This window comes from Dendronephthya gigantea, unplaced genomic scaffold (assembly GCF_004324835.1).
Source record: "Dendronephthya gigantea isolate DGI-Jeju-01 unplaced genomic scaffold, DenGig_1.0 000039F, whole genome shotgun sequence".
NCBI classification, from domain to species: Eukaryota; Metazoa; Cnidaria; class Anthozoa; order Malacalcyonacea; family Nephtheidae; genus Dendronephthya; species Dendronephthya gigantea.
Window position 1 is genome coordinate 294,742 of NW_021163049.1, and position 20,623 is coordinate 315,364.

At 38.0% G+C, this 20,623-nt stretch overlaps 2 protein-coding genes and 1 pseudogene across 2 annotated transcripts; 2 read left to right on the forward strand and 1 right to left on the reverse strand.

Moving 5' to 3' along the window:
- Positions 1-6,011: 6,011 nt before the first annotated feature.
- Positions 6,012-7,928, forward strand: LOC114526516 (annotated as a pseudogene).
- Positions 7,929-15,551: 7,623 nt separating this feature from the next.
- LOC114526517 lies at positions 15,552-16,580 on the forward strand. The gene has a single exon (XM_028548128.1). The coding sequence runs from the start codon at positions 15,552-15,554 to the stop codon at positions 16,578-16,580; it is 1,029 nt and encodes a 342-aa protein (XP_028403929.1).
- A 188-nt stretch (positions 16,581-16,768) lies between these two features.
- LOC114526592 lies at positions 16,769-19,697 on the reverse strand. Its single transcript, XM_028548189.1, has 6 exons — positions 19,153-19,697; positions 18,955-19,055; positions 17,995-18,749; positions 17,700-17,883; positions 17,533-17,614; positions 16,769-17,232 (listed from the first exon to the last, which is right to left on the reverse strand). The coding sequence occupies exons 3-6, from the start codon at positions 18,345-18,347 to the stop codon at positions 17,066-17,068; spliced, it is 786 nt and encodes a 261-aa protein (XP_028403990.1). The 5' UTR covers positions 18,348-18,749; positions 18,955-19,055; positions 19,153-19,697; the 3' UTR covers positions 16,769-17,065.
- Positions 19,698-20,623: the final 926 nt, after the last annotated feature.

Here is a 20,623-nt window from a genome sequence, read left to right on the forward strand (position 1 = left end):
GATCAGGTATTAAGGCTGATAAGCGACGTGTATTTCTAACAATTCTTAAATAAATTTCTCGCCTACTACTAGATGAACAACGTTGTTTCTTTACTGATCGAAAACAATCGCAGCAGTTACATCTCAAGGATTTGCACAAGCAAATACAATCAAAAATAATGAAAATATCTTAACAAAATATTATAGAAAACTTTGTAAATACCTCTTTAGCTTTAAAATTGTCCCGATTCCTTGTGATTTTAGTATTTACTTAATGTCCGTTGCGGCAGGATTGTTTATAAAACATAAAAGTAAAACACACGTTCAATCGTTCACAAAACAACGAATCCAACACGTTGTTCAGTTGTTCACTGACAGAAAGTAACCGGGGGAAAAAATCACTGGTGTGGGCTCAATATTGAGCCGTGTCAGTGGTCATTACCATTGCCCAGTGGGACCATATCTGGCGTCAGCACGAAAAAATCTGCCATGCTTTTTGCTTCACTTTTTTGACAGGAGCCGGTCCTCCAGGAATTATTATATAGCTCAGTGTTATCCGCATGCGCGAAGCGAGAGACCGTGTCATGGCTTCTTTTAGTATAGAAAAGGCTAGGAAAATAGTCAATTTTTGCAGTAAAACAACGATTTGTGCGAATTTATCTAATGGACTTGCTTCATTGTCGCGTATTTTATAAAAGGAGTTGGAGCTGCACCTTTTTATCAGGAATTGGTGTAGATAAACCTTTTTGAAACGAGAAAAACTAAATAAATAGGATTCGAGGAGTGACAGGTCAAATCGATGTTGCTGAAGAACAAGTTTTCACAAACTTGAATGGAGTTTTACCTTGTCCTTTTGATATGTTGTTAGGCTACACGGTAGACATTTCATATTAATTACAAGGATTAACTTAGAAGGAAAATACTGCAGGTTTTTCTCTTTGTTATGGGCCAGTTACCGATGCCTTGTTGTGTTTGCCAAAACGCATTAGTTTCACAAGCACAAACACAGGCAAATGGCATGCATTCTAAAAAACGCAAAATCAATGGAATAAGTATTTCTGTACTTGATAAACTTGATAAATATAAAAGATAAACTGTATTATTTCACATCAATTGTCCGGAATTAGCTCCCAGGGGCTTTATCAGGTGACGTCAGATGACGTCACGACCATGCGGAGCAAGCTAGAAAAATATAGTGATTTGTGAAACATCTGTGAAATTACAATCTGTGACATCGAGACAAATATAATCATTTTTAGCTCGCCTGCACTTTAGTGCAAGAGAGCTATTGCTATAGTCTTGGCGTCCGCGTCCGCGTCCCCGTCCCCGTCCCCGTCCCTGTCCGCGTCCACACTACATGATAAGTAGAATGTTAAGATGCCACTTTTATTTTCCCATTATTTTCAACTTATCTACTTAAGGAGTCTATTTGTTGCAAAAGAACCATTTACCAGGGGGGAGTGAAAATTATACAACAAAATATAATGATAAGGTCAATGTTAAAATGCTATATTTTTTCTATACTTTGGCTTTACATCAGAGGAATCATTATCAATATAAGTCATCAATATGCATTGTGACTATTTAGTGCCATTTGGTACACATTTATACAATAATAAAGAGAGTTTTGCTCAAAATTATCAAATGATAAGGTGAATGTTAAGCTAATTAGCATAATGATAAGGTCAATGTTAAGATGTTATATTTTTTAAATATTATGGCTTTGCATCAGAAGATTCATCATAAATATAGCTCATCGATATGTCTTGTGACTATATGGTGACAATTAGCACATATTTACACAAAAATAATGGGAATTTTGTTCAAAATTATCAAATGATAAGGTGAATGTTAAGCTAATTACTCCGGCGTCAGCGACGGAGTTGAAAATTCGCCTCGGTTTTGTTTTGTTGTTTTTTTTTTTTGTTGTTTTTTTTTATTTTTCGTCGTCGCAAGTCTGAAATGGCGGGAAACATTCTAGTAATTAAAGTGTGTATGTGACTGTATTTATCTACGTCCCAGTCTTATCTCCTAAGAGTTGTGGTGCAGAGCTTTGGCTAATTTTCCGATGCGCGATTCGATTTCGCTCGCATGATACGGCAATTCCTTCAAGAGGAACAAATAAACCGTTGTTTTCATGCTCTTCGATTAAGTTTAGATTGAATTGGAGTAAGAATATATTTAATACATGTAGATTCTGGTCCTATTTTAATAATATCGCTGCTATTTCGCCGTTTAAGTGGGTTTAACAAGATGATGTGGTCGTGTATGGGCGCGTTGACACGTCGTAGTTTGCACAGGATTGAAGATATAATATATAAGCGCGAATTCCAAAGGCTAAGTGTGAGACAAAGCGAATGTATCATGCGGTTTGTTTACATTTTCGAACAATTGAACTTCTATACTTTTTAAAGTACGATGTGCTGCTGAATTTCGCGATCGAACATTTAGCTTCGTAAGGCATCTAAATGCGAATATGAACTGTATTGTTTATGTTCAGAAGCTCTATATTAAAGACTGGCACGTGCGCCGGAGTTAACGCCAGAACAGGCGTCTTGTTAGCATAATGATAAGGTCAATGTTAAGATGCTATATTTTTTAAATATTATGGCTTTACATCAGAGGAATCATCATAAATATAAGTCATCGATATGCATTGTGACTATTCAGTGCCATTTGGTACACATTTATACAATAATAAAGAGAGCTTTGCTCAAAATTATCAAATGATAAGGCAAATGTTAAGCTTATTAGCATCATGATAAGGTTAATGTTAGAGTTATCCAGAGCTATCACGCTCATTACGATTTTCAGGGCTATTGTGTAGCCCTGTTTTTTTTTAGTTCAAAGTTGTAGCTGAATCATATTTAACGAAAGTATTTGTACAACCCTAAGCCAAATGAGAAACTTTCAAATATTTTCACCTGTATGCTACCATTTGTTTGCATTGTACATGTACAATTATAAATTAATTGAGATTGTGTTGTGACATGCCGTATCAAAATTCAATCGCTTATTAAATATTGAAATCATTCAGGGAGTGAATATATATAAAACATAGTCCAACGTTAAAGTTTAAAGAATATTGTCAGATAATTCGCAATTACAAGCTTTAGCACATAAGTATTTATAAGTAGAAAGCCGATAGGCTCGGAATGCAAAGGCAAATGGCAACGCATGTGACATATATTTGCATATTATTTATATAGATACACATCATGCAAATATATTATTAAAGCCAGTTAAATTGTAGACAGGACCCTTTGAACTACCTATAAGTTTTATGTACATACTTTTTCGTTGTTTGATGCATAATCCTTTTTTGTGTAGATATAAAAATCCAATCTTGTTTATTTCATAAAGCTAGGCGCACACACGAAGATTTTTAATAGTCTGCCGATTCCTGTCTAGCTTGTCTAGATGGATGTTTTCATCAAAATGTGGCGACTGGCGATCTATACACGCGCGAGGCGCGAGCGCCGCGAGAAGGAAAACATGTCTGGGCAAGGGCTGCCTATATGTCTAAACCTGAATGGACCAACTACCGTAAAATCGTTGTGTGTGCACCCGGCTTAAAGCAGGGACTTTTGCCTGGTCCGTTAACTTACCTGTTGATATCACGTGCGCGGATTGCGAGAAACGGAAGAAATATTGGTCACAAATAAAACTAATGTAATTCCGAGGACAGTTTTGGCAGTAATTCTGAGGTCACAACTAATATCTGAAGTTTGTGCTTAATATTACCTTCCAACGCGGATTTTAGCCTTGTAATTTGTAATGAAAAGATCGGTAATTTGTGCTTCATACAGATACCTTTCATACAGAGTTTAGCCTTATTCTAGACAAACAGTGCAGGCGAGCGTTAGGTGATTTCAGCACCTCTCTGGTTATTCATTCTTTTGTGATTGTTGTGGATACTTTTACTTGGAGGCGATAATCCCCAACACTTGGCACCTTCCGACGGGATTTTAGAGCTTGGTGAGTACACTTAAACAGCGAATTTTGGGACTATTTATCGTTCGTCTAATTCGAACTCGAGCATAAACATTCGCCTTCGGGGCGAAATTTGTCGACTATGGAGGTCGCTGAAGAGAAATTAAAGACAAAACTCGCTCAATTAAACTTAACAGCGAATAGAACAGCGTCTATTGTGGAAAAGGGGCATGTGGAAGCGATAGAAAGGCATAAAAATACACTGAGAACTGTGATAAATGAAATAGATCAATTGCGTATTGAAATCGAAGCGTACAAAATATCAGGGAAAACTGGGGACGAAGAATTAGATGCGTGGAATGATAATATTGATACGCATATTGCAAAGGGTGATCAAAGCGTAGAAACCTTGAAAGATTGGCTAAATAATCGAAAGACAGAGCGTAAAACACACGAGAGAGAAGAGCAGATCCAATTCGAGGTCAAGTTGCAAGAGACCAAAGCTATGTTCAAGTCAAAACCTGAGAGAAATCAAGACAGTTCTCCCCAATCTCATAGCGAAGCAACAAATGTTCAAGCGAAACTACCTAAATTAGTCATCACTAAATTTAACGCGTCACTTACTGATTGGAACAGATTCTGGGGTCAATTTACGGAGTCAATTAACAAATCCAGTTTGCCAGCGATTACTAAATTCTCATACTTGAGGGAACTGTTAGAAGACAAAGTGAGAAAAACTGTAGAAGCGCTGCCATACTCAGCAGAGGGTTATGATAGAGCGGTAACCATCCTTAAAGAGAAGTACGGGAAGGAACGGGAGATTGTTAAAGCTTATGTGAAGGAAATATTAGAGCTTCCCCCAGTTCACACAGCCAATGCAAGGAAGATTCATGAGTTCTGTGAGAAACTAACATACAATGTGCAATCACTCCAGACCATGAATAAACTTTCTCAAGTAGATGGAGCAGTGGCAATGACTTCAGATAAATTACCAGCTATCAGAGGAGATCTCGTTCGCACAGACCAAGACTGGGAAAATTGGGATTTTGTACAACTTACAGAGGCCCTTCGACTGTGGGCAAGAAGAAACCCGATCACTGAGAACTCCAACTCCGAAGACAAGGATCGAAGACGAGACAGAATGGGTCGGACTTACCACACTCGCCAAGGGACTGGGGCACAACGTGTGTGTGTATATTGCAATGCTACTGATCATAAATCAACAAGCTGCCCAACAGTTAAAACATCAGAGGAGCGCAGAAAAATACTAGCAAGTAAAAAACTGTGTTTCAACTGTACTGGAGCCTCCCACCGAGCAGCGGAATGCAAAAGTACTGTGACCTGTCACGACTGTGGTAGACGACATCACACCTCAATCTGTGAAAATCCAAAGAAACCTGAGGGGTTCATGTCAGCCCATAGAGCAGAAGACAACCAAGTTATTTATCCAGTGGTGGTCATTGAAGTTGATGGTATAAAAACAAGAGCTCTACTTGACACCGGCTCAGGGAGTTGCTATGCCTCAGCCAAACTTATAGATGCTTTGAACAAGAAACCGAGGGAGATCCAAACAAAACGGATTGAAATGATGCTGGGATCAACAACAACCAGAGTTGAAATCTACCCTGCAACTATCAAAGGAGCTGATTGTCAATTCACAATGGAAGTCGAACTATCCAAGGTCCATAAGCCACAACTGATGGAAATTGATAATCCTCGGTATGAAGAGTTGTTAAGCAAGTACAGCCATTTGAAGGGAGTAAGAATAGATGATCCTGATGACAAACCACACCTTCCAATACATGTAGTTCTCGGAGTTAATGAGTATGCCAGCATCAAGACAACAACTGCACCGCGAGTTGGGAAACCTGGGCAACCCATTGCTGAACGTACTCGCTTGGGTTGGGTGCTAATGTCGCCTGGTAGGGAAGATGTGACCAGTCCCCTTCTGCTAACCCGATCAGTCAGTACAGACTATGAGCAGCTGTGCTCTTTGGATGTGCTAGGACTTGCTGACAAGCCAGAGAATGACCAAGGAACTGTATATCAGGAATTCAAGGAGCAACTACAACGAAACGAGGCTGGTTGGTATGAACAGCGTTGCCTTGGAAGGCCAACCATCCGGAACTACCAACAAATGAAGTAGGCAGTCAGAGAAGGTTACGGCAACTTGTCAAACGGCTTGAGCGAGAGGGGAATTATGACGAGTACCACAGCATCCTTCAAGAACAGCTCGAAAGCGGAGTGATTGAAAGAGCACCCACAGTACCCAAAGGCAAAGAATACTACATCCCACATAAAGGAGTGTCCAAGAAAGAGGCAGAAAGTACAAAGTTGCGGGTGGTCTATGATGCATCTGCACGAGAAGATGTGAAGCATCCCTCCTTAAACGACTGCTTGAATCCAGGACCATCACTTCAAAACATGCTATGGAACATCCTGATAAGATCACGTTTCCACCCGATCCTGTTGACAGGGGACCTCCAGAAAGCGTTTTTGCAGATTAGAATAAAGGAGGAAGAGAGAGATTCATTGAGGTTCCATTGGACACCACCTGGCTGTACCGAAACCCAAGTATACCGTTTCACAAGAGCCTTGTTTGGGCTAACTTCATCGCCTTTTCTTCTCGCGGGAGTCCTCGACCAACATTTAGAACTGTGGGAACGCCAGTACCCTGAAATCGTTAAAGAGATTCGCGAAGGGCTGTACGTGGACGACCTAATGGTTGGCGGTGCATCAATTGACATTGTGCAAGAAAAGAAAGACACGTCCATCGAAGTTTTCCAAGACGCCTCTTTTACGCTTCATAAATGGCACTCAAATGCCAGAGAACTTGAAGCCAGCGGTAGTTCAGCAGCAGACGATGAATTGACCTATGCTAAGCAGCAGTTAGGGACGAGCCGACCGGGCACAAAGCTTTTAGGACTACCTTGGGACAAGGATAAAGACACCCTGAAGGTTGGGCTGCACAAAGATGAAACTATCACCACAAAACGAGGCGCTCTTTCTCAACTAGCAAAGATCTATGACCCCCTCGGTCTGGCCTCGCCAACGACCCTGCAAGGGAAATTTATTTACCGTGAGATGTGTGAAAGCAACATAGCCTGGGACGGTGAACTCCCAGCAGAGCTGAGAAAACAATGGATCGACTGGGTTTCCAAACTTCCTAGATACGTTGAAGTTGAGCGAACTCTGGCACCACATCATCAACCAATCTTAGAAATCGTATTGCACGCATTTGGAGATGCTAGCATAAAAGGGGTTAGCGCTGTTGTCTACGCGGTCGTCCGACAGGAGAATGGGACATCGCAAGGACTCGTCTGCTCAAAGTCTCGGTTAGCAAAGCGAAATTTAACCATTCCCGGCTTGAGTTAGTGGCCGGTCACATGGCGATCAATCTGGTGACTAACGTCCGGTTAGCTATCAATCTATTCCCAGTGTCAGTACACTGTTGGCTTGACTCGACTGTGGCACTCTTCTGGATTCACGGGCACGGGGAGTACCGGCAGTTCGTTGCGAACAGGGTGCGCAAAATACAGGAGCATCAGGAGGTCAAGTGGCATTACGTGCCGACCAGTGAGAACCCCGCGGATCTGGGTAGCCGTGGCGGAAGTGTCGAACATAATCAACTATGGAACCATGGCCCGAGTTGGTTGAGCGAAGAAACTAGTTGGCCATCGGACAAGATCTTAGAGCCCAACGAGGAATCTAACGCTGAGTTAAAGGTGACTCGAAGCATCTTCGCAATGACAACTCACGTCCGTGATGACTTCGACCGACTACTTGATGCTTACGAAGTTCACAAGATTCTGCGAATTTGTGCATGGATTCGGCGATTTATCCGGAACTGCAGGACGAAAGCAGGGGTTCGGCAAGACGGCCCACTAGTCGCAAGTGAGATTGAACAACAGAGACTTTGGTGGATTAAACGAGCACAACTAGAATGTCAAGAAGAGCCAGTTCAAGGAAGAGCAGCTACAACTGAATCTGCAGCTAAACAACGAAAATATCCTTGAATGTAGAGGGCGAATTGAAGGAGAGTTTCCAATCTACCTGCCAGACAGTCATCCCTTTACGAACGGAATTGTACGACAAGCACACCTATTGACTTTACATGGGGGTGTGTCCCTGACAATGGCAAAGGTACGCGACGACTATTGGATTCCCAGATTGCGCCGTTTGGTCAAGAAAGTGAGGAGTGCCTGCTGGGGTTGTAAGAGATTTAGAGCACAAGCATATCTGGCGCCACCCCCAGGAAACCTTCCAAGCACACGGACACAAGGGTCTGCGCCATTCCAAGTAATTGGCGTAGACTTCGCTGGCCCGATTTACTATCAATCAAAACCTGGAACTGAAAACAAGGCATATCTAGCGCTGTTTGGTTGCAGCCTGACACGGGCCGTGTCTCAATGATTACCTGGCTGACCTTTCCATCAAGTGGCAGTTTAACTTGAGCCGTGCCCCTTGGTGGGGAGGTCAATTTGAACGCTTAGTCGGCCTGTTTAGGAGTGCCTTTGCCACTACTAACCCCTAACACGATGCTGACGATTAACCCTAACCACGTACCTGAATTAAAGGCGCACCACATGGACGAAGCAGATTTACGGAAACGAGCTAAGCATGTTAAGAGATGCAAAGAAGCCTTGTGGAATCGCTGGACGAGAGAGTATATAAGAAGCCTACGCGAGCAGCATCGTCGTGCTGGAGGAGAACAAACCCCATACCCAACCGTTGGTGAAGTGGTTATTATAAAGGGTGAATCGAAAAACCGGAATATGTGGAAACTTGGTATCGTCACTGAATTGATAAAGGGAAGAGATGGAATAACGAGAGCAGCAAAATTAAAGGTTGGGACAGGAAACCTGGAACGTGCCCTTCAACACCTATGCCCTCTCGAACTGTCCTGTGATTGGCAACAACCACCTCGACTTAACGCAAGTGCGCCTGCGTTTCAACCACGACCAAAAAGAGACGCGGCAGCTGCGGCGGAATTGCGTATTTGACAAACGGCGGAAGAAGACAAAGAAGAATAAAGAAACAATAAGAGAAAAAAACATTAGAAACTTTGATATTTGACGTTAATGAATGTTGAACTTGCATGACAAACAGGTGTGACATGTATATCACTCCGTGTATATACATGGGGGAGTGTGTCCAGAATTAGCTCCCAGGGGCTTTATCAGGTGACGTCAGATGACGTCACGACCATGCGGAGCAAGCTAGAAAAATATAGTGATTTGTGAAACATCTGTGAAATTACAATCTGTGACATCGAGACAAATATAATCATTTTTATTCATTCTTTTGTGATTGTTGTGGATACTTTTACTTGGAGGCGATAATCCCCAACACAATGACAGCTAGATTGTAGTGAAATTTTCAATGGTAAACTTCTATTCAGATTTAACAAAATACACTTAAAATAGTTTTTTGATTTATTTTTCCAATCACTTCTATGATATTTGCTCTGTTTTGTGATGTATATAACTATATATATATATATATATATATATATATATATATATATATATATATATATATATATATATATATATATATATATATATATATATATATATGTGAATAGTTATGAGGTAACATGTCTGGATATTATATGAACTTGGTTTTGGTTAAGATTTCTTCAGACAGAATTAAAGCACACGAGGTGTATCTCCAAACGTTTCGCCTGTTATGGCTTCTTCAGTGGAATGCTTTACAATGATATTTCCTCCTATTTATATACAACTAATTAAAATGCTAAATTACCAATGTGTATGCAATGTCTATAGTGTTCCATTATTCTATAAAAGCATGCTCATGCATTTAATGTTTAATGTGCCATTATTAGGCAAACTTATTAAAACTCACTAATTTATAAAAGTCTATATAGTCCCGTAGTTTAAAATTCTATACACTGTCCCTGTCCAAAGTTTTTGCGCCACCAAAGACGCAACAGAACTGTCCGAGCGAATGTGAAACGTGCAAATTATCTTTAAAATCGAACTTGTGTCTAAAGAAGAATGTTGTTTACAAAATCGAATGTTCAGCATGTGATATCGTATACATTGGGGAAACGGGGCGAACAATCGGATCAAGGATTAAAGAACACTTGAAAATGGAAAAACAGACGGTTTATAAACATTTGGAATCCCACAAGAAATCCAGGCTACCTGTAATAAGATGGATGATTTTACATGCTAATATCGCGAATAACGTGGAGAGGAAATACATTGAAGCATTTGAAATACAAAAACATTCTGGAGACTTGATGAACGGCTGTATTGGCAGAACAATCAGTGTTTGAATTATTTCTAATCTATTAACATTGTATAGAATTTTAAACTACGGGACTATATAGACTTTTATAAATTAGTGAGTTTTAATAAGTTTGCCTAATAATGGCACATTAAATGCATGAGCATGCTTTTATAGAATAATGGAACACTATAGACATTGCATACACATTGGTAATTTAGCATTTTAATTAGTTGTATATAAATAGGAGGAAATATCATTGTAAAGCATTCCACTGAAGAAGCCATAACAGGCGAAACGTTTGGAGATACACCTCGTGTGCTTTAATTCTATGTCTGAAGAAATCTTAACTAAAACCAAGTTCATATAATATCCAGACATGTTACCTCATAACTATTCACATTATCGTATCGCGAAGAAAATTATTCGCCATCTCAGTAATATTTCCTTCTTACGTACGTGCAAGTCGTTAAATGTTATACCCAATGGACTGCGAGCTAACAACAAATTTGTAAACACTACGAACTGTCTAGCTGCCAAGAAACTAGCACAAAAACACAGCAGACAATGGTTACAACTGGCAATCAACACTCAATATCACCGGCTACATACGATTCGACAGTATGTATTTCCACTGATTGAACTTGAAGACCGAGAAATTGTAAGCTTCCAAAATTTTCTAAACGATATGAAACAACGAAATCGAGAACGCGGCCGCACTACGCCAACAGCTTCTAGCAAACCACAAGGATTCAAAAACATATCGTTTTAAGAGTTGGATGATGAGCTCAAAAATATTTTGGAAAAGGGCCCCTCCTTCGTAAACGCTGAACCCAAAGATCTCCCTCGACTTAGTTTACTAGCTAAAGCCAGTCTTCAACATGCCATAGATCAACTCAAACGCCAAAATGTTCCCGAGACTGCCATAAATGAATTCAAAGGAGGGATGGCTCGTGTGATTGAGGAAGGTAACAAGCATGGCAAAAAGATTCTTAAGAATAAGTCATTAACCTATGATTTACCACCAAAAAACATAGTTATTACCCCAACGGATAAGACTAAACGATTACTAGCTCTAAATACAACATCGTATGAGGATATGCTACATAGATCAACAACAGAGACAGGTAATTATAAAGAATTAAAGAAATTAAATCTACCGAGGACGGAACAAATAAACTTCAATAATCGGTTGAACAAAGTTGCCAATAAATATCGATACAAGAACCCCAAGTTTATAATGACCTTAGATCTACCATCTGTAGTGAACCACTGCCCTGTTCTGCTTATTGTCTACCCAAAGACCATAAAGAGGGACCCGAACTTAAAGGCAGACCTATACACGCAGCTACAGACACCCCCGCAACATGTTTGTCCAAGTATTTGGCCAAATCATTACAAGCGCTTTTAAAACACGTTCCAGCACATTTAAAAAACACTGACGAGTTTATCAGTTTTATCTCGAATACAGATGGTAACTTAGTACATGGTTTCTGCAGCTTGGACGTATGTAACTTATATGGGTCTATACCAATGGTTGATATAGACGACCATACTCCAAGTATTTTCACAGTCACTCGGCGTTTCTTCCATCAACACAAAGCTGATTGTCAATTACATGCCCTTTGCGACCAAGACTTCGAAGAACTGGTTCGTCTCTGCTTGATTAGCGACAAGGTCTTGATTGACGGCAAAGGCTACAAACAACAATCAGGTTTGGCTATGGGAAACAACCTAGCCCCCGTTTTGGCGATTATTTACATGAACGAACTCAATAACCAAATCCTAATTAAGTCCAATGGATATGTCACTCTCAAGCGATTTATTGATGACTATTTTGCCTTCCTGTTAAGTAAAGAATTCTCAGGAGAAAAGCTTTTAACATTAGCAAATGACCTTAATAACGCAATCAAATTCACACTTGAATTGCCAAACAACAATCAACTACCGTTTTTGGATACCCTTGTCACCTGGAACATGGGCACTCAAACATTTAGTACAACCCTTTATATAAAACCAATTCACAGCCGATGCATCACACCCTGGGACAGTCACGGGTCAATATTCTCCAAACAAGCCATAGTGATTGGGGAAGTAAATAGGGCTATCAAATGTTCAACTGATTCTACAACACGAAAGAAATCACTCAATCTAATCACGGAATTATTTACTTCCCTGGCTATCTAAAACATTTATTAAATCTATAATTAGGAAGACGATTTATAAAATAAACACCGACATATCCAGCAACATAATGAACCGGAGGAATTAGAACAACAACGATCTATCTATATAAAGCTACCATTTATCAACGAAGAGTTTAAGAGGCAGGCTATTAGGGTAGTAAAGCGATCACGAATACCGAATGTAAGAATACATTTCATCAATGGTCAACCCCTGTCCAAAGTTTTTGCGCCACCAAAGACGCAACAGAACAGTCCGAGCGAATGTGAAACGTGCAAATTATCTTTAAAATCGAACTTGTGTCTAAAGAAGAATGTTGTTTACAAAATCGAATGTTCAGCATGTGATATCGTATACATTGGGGAAACGGGGCGAACAATCGGATCAAGGATTAAAGAACACTTGAAAATGGAAAAACAGACGGTTTATAAACATTTGGAATCCCACAAGAAATCCAGGCTACCTGTAATAAGATGGATGATTTTACATGCTAATATCGCGAATAACGTGGAGAGGAAATACATTGAAGCATTTGAAATACAAAAACATTCTGGAGACTTGATGAACGGCTGTATTGGCAGAACAATCAGTGTTTGAATTATTTCTAATCTATTAACATTGTATAGAATTTTAAACTACGGGACTATATAGACTTTTATAAATTAGTGAGTTTTAATAAGTTTGCTTAATAATGGCACATTAAATGCATGAGCATGCTTTTATAGAATAATGGAACACTATAGACATTGCATACACATTGGTAATTTAGCATTTTAATTAGTTGTATATAAATAGGAGGAAATATCATTGTAAAGCATTCCACTGAAGAAGCCATAACAGGCGAAACGTTTGGAGATACACCTCGTGTGCTTTAATTCTATGTCTGAAGAAATCTTAACCAAAACCAAGTTCATATATATATGTATATATATATATATATATATATATATATATATATATATATATATATATATATATAGGTATAGCTAAACCAATCTTTGATCACAAAGCTTAAAGAATGTTTTGGCAATATTAGCAAGATGCATGCAACAATCCAACACATGCATCTGCAATTCACTAGTGCTTTCTGCAAACTTTTCATTGATGAGTGCTTTTCCCAGTGGAACATTTCTTGTGAACATGAAATAGCAACCAAACCAGCTTGATAGATACTAATAAAAAAGACACGTGAGGACCAACAGTGGCTGAAATTGACTATAAATCACTGAAAAGAATTTATATCCAATTGTGTAATGATACATGAAACTGTATAAACATTTGTGTAATGATACATGAAAGTATATAATATCCATTTATTATGGATTCCCTTTAACAGAAGAATGAAAAGTCCACCCTATAAACTCATAAGCACAGAATATAGAGCTATACTTATTTTTCAAACCTCATCACTGACAGTTTATTATTTATCACTTCTTGTAATTTAGTAAAAGGAAAAAAATATACTTTCATGGTTTTGACCCTAGGTAGCCCAAAGGTATTTGTTTTAATCTAAAGCGTCCATCCAGTTTAATATCGCGGTCTGTGATGTAAACACCAAATATAGCAATTGGTGTTTACATCACAGACCGCGATATTAAACTGGATGGACGCTTTAGATTAAAATACAAATACCTTTGAGCTACCTGGGTTTTGACAGGAATTTTCATAGACAGACAGAAATTATATGAAGATAAATAAAAAATAACTGGGTATATCCATGACGAAAACACATATTTATCGTTTGTATTTGTGCGACCTTTTGTAATTTTAATACACAAAGGCTGAAGCATGAAATTGGATCAATTTTTTTTTCGCAATTTTTCATAAAAGACGTTCTGTACTGAACGAAAGGAAAAGATATATCTAAACTGTGATTATATATTAATAAGGTTGGCAACTTAATTTCAAAGCCAACACGTACCTTCGGAGAAATAGTAAAAAACTGTAAAACTTCACAGCAAAGAACACAAAAAAATACATAGAGGTAAACTCAGATACCTTTACTAAACTACTAGCCACTTTTTTATCGAAAAGGAGACTGGAAGTGTCGAAAAATCGGCATATTTTTTACATATTTGTTGAATTTTTCGCTGTGACTATGCGGGATGCAAGTTGCCTGATACCGGCTTTTGGTTTGAATCACGAATGCATCATTTCATTGGCTTTTACAATTTACGAACTTTTAAAAGCCAATGAAATGATGCATTCGTGATTCGAACCGAAAGCCGGTATCAGGCAACTTGCATCCTAGGTAGCCCAAAGGTATTGCTGGGTTTCAGTCACGTGACACTCGACTGACTTATAACTTGAACTTAACAATAGCGATAAATGCCGTCTGCTTGTGTTGTTTTTGGCTGTAAAAACAGGACAAATAAAGAAAATGATAAGCGGTTTTTCAGAGTACCTGAAGTGTATGTTCATAATGGCGAATGGGTTAAAGATTTTTCAACAAGACGACGAAACCGGTGGCTGAGAAATTTGTCACTGGAGTCAAAGGGAGCTGAATCAAATCACGCTCGCGTTTGCAGCGACCACTTTGTTAAAGGTATATTTTATTGATTTACTTCACGTTGCACTTAAATACGTATTTAACAGAAGTTGATAGATTTTTACTTCGGTCGATGATACAGTTTTAGGAAGAAATATGTACACGTCTCTTATCTCTAACATTGTACAAGGTTCATTACAATCATTACAGTAAAATTAGTAAATACAACAGTTTCTTGTCTTTTCTAAGCTCCTCGTATCTTATCAGAGTTTAATTTACTTATAAAGGATGTCCTAGCAAATTATTTGAGGAAGATGATGACGATTGGGCACCCACACTACGACTTGGGCATAATAAACTGAAGGCCAAGACGAATGGAGCAAAGAATCGTGAACTACGTGCTAAAGCTTTGGAGGAAAAACGTCGGCGATCAGCTATATATTCTTTACTTCATTTGTGTGATGGCATTCCTTTTGAATATGATATTACAAGAAGGAGCAGTGTTGAAAATGAAGGTACAGGTACTATGTGGTGTATTCAAATTTATTATTACACATGTGAATTTTTGAAATAAGTTACAGAAACTATAATACAGATTTTGACATTTTTCATGTCGAAATAACTGAAATAAAGCATTAACTATGTTTCTCAATTTCATATTACTTGTTTGTTCATTTCAGAGTCTGACGAATCACATAATGTCATTGTTGAAATGGTTAGTGTAGAATGCCAAACAGATATCAGTGGCGATGACTTGGATGCGTTGCAGAAAGAAGTTGAAAGCATGAAGAATGATTTGAATGATATGCGGAGTAAAGCCCTTGAGAGTGCATTCAGTAAACAGTCATTTGAAGCAAGTCCAGATAAGACCAAATTTTACACTGGTCTCCCCAACTATCTTGTACTCATGCAGGTGTTTGGTTTGTGTGAGCCATTTATAAGCACTACATCGCAATCTGCCTTGAACAAGTTCGAACAGTTTATTTTAGTTCTTTTACGGTTACGACTCAACTTACCACTCAAAGATTTAGGGTATCGCTTCAATGTTTCATTGTCAACCGTCTCCAGGATTTGGCACAAAGTGATAACTGTAATGCACCAAAGAGTGAAATTCTTGATTGACTGGCCACAGAGAGAGTTTCTTCAAGCAACAATGCCAATGGACTTTCGAAATGCATTTGGGAGTAAGGTTGTCGTTATAATCGACTGTTTTGAAGTTTACATTGAACGACCATCAAATCTTCTGGCACGTGCACAGACATGGTCTAATTACAAACACCACAATACAGTCAAATTCCTAATTGGTATTTCTCCACAAGGACTGGTTTCCTATATTTCATCTGCTTGGGGTGGAAGAGCTAGTGATAAACGAATCACAGAGGAGAGTGGTATGCTGAAAAAGTTGCTTCCTGATGATGTTGTTTTGGCTGATCGTGGTTTCGATATTGATGACAGTGTTGGATTTTCTTGTGCATCATTAAAAATACCAGCATTCACGAAAGGGAAACCACAGTTATCACCAATTGAGGTTGAAGAATCAAGGAAAGTAGCTAGTGTAAGGATCCATGTTGAACGTGTCACTGGGTTGGTCAGACAAAAATACCAGATCTTACAAAGTAGAGCAATGCCAATTGAACATATGGCTGTGAAGGATGGGGATTCTCTAGCTGTTATTGATAAAATCGCTGTTATTTGCTGTGCCCTTTCCAATTTATCGGAATCTGTTGTCCCATTGGAGTAATTACATTCAATTAAGCAATTGGCAATTATTAACACATCAAAATAGCTGCCATTTCATATCTTTGTTAAGAAATTAAAAAATAAATTTTGTTACAAAGTGCAAAATAAATATTGCTACAACTGTAGTCAGTGCAGACTTTTAGCACTAGAGCCTTGGGTACAAGCATGGTTGGTAGATTCGCTGCATAAATAAGCCAAACATTATTATCATATTATCATCTTTGTTTTCAAAGAGAGATAAAAGGGCCGTTTATAACAATGTTTGGCTTATTTATTTAGCAATTTACCAAGCCTGAGTACGAGGCTTTATAATCATACTTCATATAAATAATTATATAATTAGCACATTTCACTTCAATGATTGCTTTAACATTTAGTTACTTTAATTGGTATTTCTTTGGTACTTGAAAGAAAGCCTCATAAAATGAAACTTTGCTGTTTGTAAGCTCCCATCAGGTATGTACTTTTTTCATAATTGTTTAAAATTCAATTGTTTGCATTTAATGCTGTTACAATTTCCTTGGTAAATTTCCTACCAAATACTTCTGCAAGAATGCAATTTCTAAAAAAAACCTCTGCCTTTGGAACAATTTCATCCCACAAAGCTAAATCAGGCATGATCCTTTCAACATACAGCTCATTCTTTTTCCACACTACAAAGTCACAATATTCTGCCTCAGGTACAATGTTAAGCTGCATTTGGACTTGATAGAAGTAATTATAATAACTTGTAGGTACACCACGTAAGTATTAAATACTGCAAAGCTTTCGGTCCGTTAACCCGGACCTTCATCAGTGCAATTGAAGGTCCGGGTTAACGGACCGAAAGCTTTGCAGTATTTAATACTTACGTGGTGTACCTACAAGTTATTATAATTACTAAAGTCGCCATGCAATCATACAAGAAAATTATTGATAGAAGTAGCCATGATTTCTGTCTAGATGGGTCTTACCACTTTCATCTTTTACCAGACAAAACCCCTTTTTTTCTGTAGCATCAGAAATGTTCTCTTTTTCTGTGATACAGTAAGGACACTAAAAATTAAAAAATTAAATACTACATACCAGTATGCATCAAAATGACATTATGTATAACTTTGTATAATACATAATATATTACCTTAATTTCACATAAACCAGTCCCGTGGCAGCTGCACATTACAATCCCATCAGGGGTAGCACCCATGTATGGCCATTTCTCATTCAACCAAAGACCACTTTCACTGACCGAAAAATCATCATGCAAATTACACATGATGTTTGTATATTCTTCAATGGCTTTGGCTTCATGCTTGCATCCATGTCTAAAGAGAAAGATGATGGAGATAATGGGGTGCACCTTGCTTTGTTATTGATGAATTACTCAACATTAAGGCATTTAGAATAAGTTACATTGTATATTACAGTCGAGGTACCTTGTTGCTGCAGTTGAAAACTTGTAGGATTCAGGATAGCATATGCTTTTAACAAGACTTTTTGATGGTTCCAGAGGGTTTGTTCTTAAAACTTGTTTTAATTTAGATGCAGTTATCCTGCCAGCTCTTTGCCTGTACCATATTTTGGATTTTGATTGATGTCTTGTTTCACGTTCTACTGTGGATATCTGTGATTGAGTAAGTTCTGGTATTTTAAATGTTTGGCAATGATTTTCGAGGATGGCTGGTTGCATGCTTATAGCTGCTGGGTTTCGGTATTCCATAATTGATTTGGGCAGAGCATTTGTACTTGATTTAGGAACAAAGTTCTTATAGTACTTATCTTGCGTCATGAGTATGGCACTTTTAGGGTTATTTTTATTCAAGGCTTCATAAAAGTTGTTACACGTATCTAAATCTGGAGAATTAGGCTGACACTTCTTTTTAAAGGTAGTTGATGACACAGGAGACTTTCCACCAATGACTTCATCTAGCTTTTTTTTTCTTTGCTTTGGCAGAAGAGAAATCTATATCTGACACTGGTGTAGGAATTACCTATTAATTAAAAAACTTCATTAAATAGATATGAATTAGATTGAAGAAAGTAAGACGATAATTATTAGGGTACCTTGTCAACATATGATGGCATTAACCATTTACACTTCTCCATAGTACAGGTTGTGGAATTTCTCATTCGTACACCAGTCTCAAGTGCATACAAAATAGCACCAACGTGAGAGCATGACTCAGCTAATCTGTAAAAATATTGACGAAATAGGTGGTAGAATGACAAATATCAGAATAAAGGTAAACATATAAAAATTTAGTATAAAAAATAAAATAATTCAAAAAAGGCTAGTGTCTAGACACACATACATCTCTGAAATATAAAGTATATGTGAACTTACTCTTAAAATACACGTCATAATTTTGTATTAAACAAAAAAATGTGTAGTTTACCCTGCCATACAATTACAATGCGCTGTCAAAAATTCTCCATCATTTTTCAAAAGTACCCACGTCTTTACTGGCGTCTCGTTGCATTTTTGCGAGTGCCTTACCTACAAAAAATACAATTTTATATGCATATATTGAATACACAAAAAAGTGGTGAAACTTGACACCGTATTATCCATTTACCAAAATTTTTACACTTACCCTGCCCAAAACTAGACAGAAATTATTCTTTAAAATCTTCGTTCCAATTTCTTTGACCCATCCGCTAACAAAAAAGTTGTACGCTTCCATGCTCTTGAATCCTTTCATTTGTTCCGTTGTGTAAAAAGATGTTTGCAAAACCAGGTAGTTGGATATGTCTGGGAATGTTACGGCCGGATACTCGTTTATCTCATATGAAAAATCACTCTTTTTAAGAGTATACGGGTCTGTTCCATCACATAACAATACTTTCCTTTAATACCTTTCACGAACACTGCCTTCTAATCCACTTGCATAATCAGACAGCTCATTATTTTGCATGTTGTCAATATTCACAGCCATTTTACAATGTTTGTCCGTAGTTTAATGTGACAGACCGTCTTGTTAAAAAATCTTTAACCCGTTCGCCATTATGAACATACACTTTAGGTACTCTGAAAAACCGCTTATCATTTTCTTTATTTGTCCTGTTTTTACAGCCAAAAACAACACAAGCAGACGGCATTTATCGCTATTGTTAAGTTCAAGTTATAAATTTGTTTACATCCGGCATAATGTGACAATCAAATGAAATTGACCACCAAGTGTTTTTACCGGAAGTAAAAGTCAGTCGAGTGTCACGTGACTGAAACCCAGCAATTTGTGTTTTAATCTAAAGCGTCCATCCAGTTTAATATTGCGGTCTGTGATGTAAACGCTTCAGATTAAAACACAAATACCTTTGGGCTACCTAGGCTTGCATCCCGCATAGTCACAGCGAAAAATTCAACAAATATGTAAAAAATATGCCGATTTTTCGACACTTCCAGTCTCCTTTTCGATAAAAAAGGTAGCTAGTAGTTTAGTAAAGGTATCTTAGTTTACCTCTATGTATTTTTTTGCGTTCTTTGCTGTGTAGTTTTACAGTTTTTTACTATTTCTCCGAAGGTACGTGTTGGCTTTGAAATTAAGTTGCCAACCTTATTACTCCGCCTGCGTATGCGCAGCGGAGTCTTAAAATGCCATGGTCTTTTTTCCTTTTAGTAGTAGTCGTAGTAGTCGTAGTTTTGGGCGACAGAAGTTGGCATTTCTACAGGTAACCCAAAACATTTTGACCGAGAAGCCCTGGGTTACACGGATGAATACGGATGAATTATGTACATCAATATGTACATCAGTTGGCATTTAGGGAGGTTTTGGGTTGATTTTGTGCAATGTTTATTTTTCTTCGTGGACTTGTGCCTCGTGTTTGAATTGAGGTTCTTTCGTTGTGAAAAATTGAAAAATATGAATGTCGAATTGAAAGAGCTTTCAGAACCATGTTAAACAACTACAAGGGTAAGTTATTAAGATTTAGATTGTATTCATATGCTGTGGCGGTAATTGCATATTAGTATACCCAAGATTTTCTGTTTTATAGTTGATTTAGTGATTCACGTTGACGTAGTGTTTTAATACAAACTAGGTATATACAAAGTACTGTTTGCTCTCA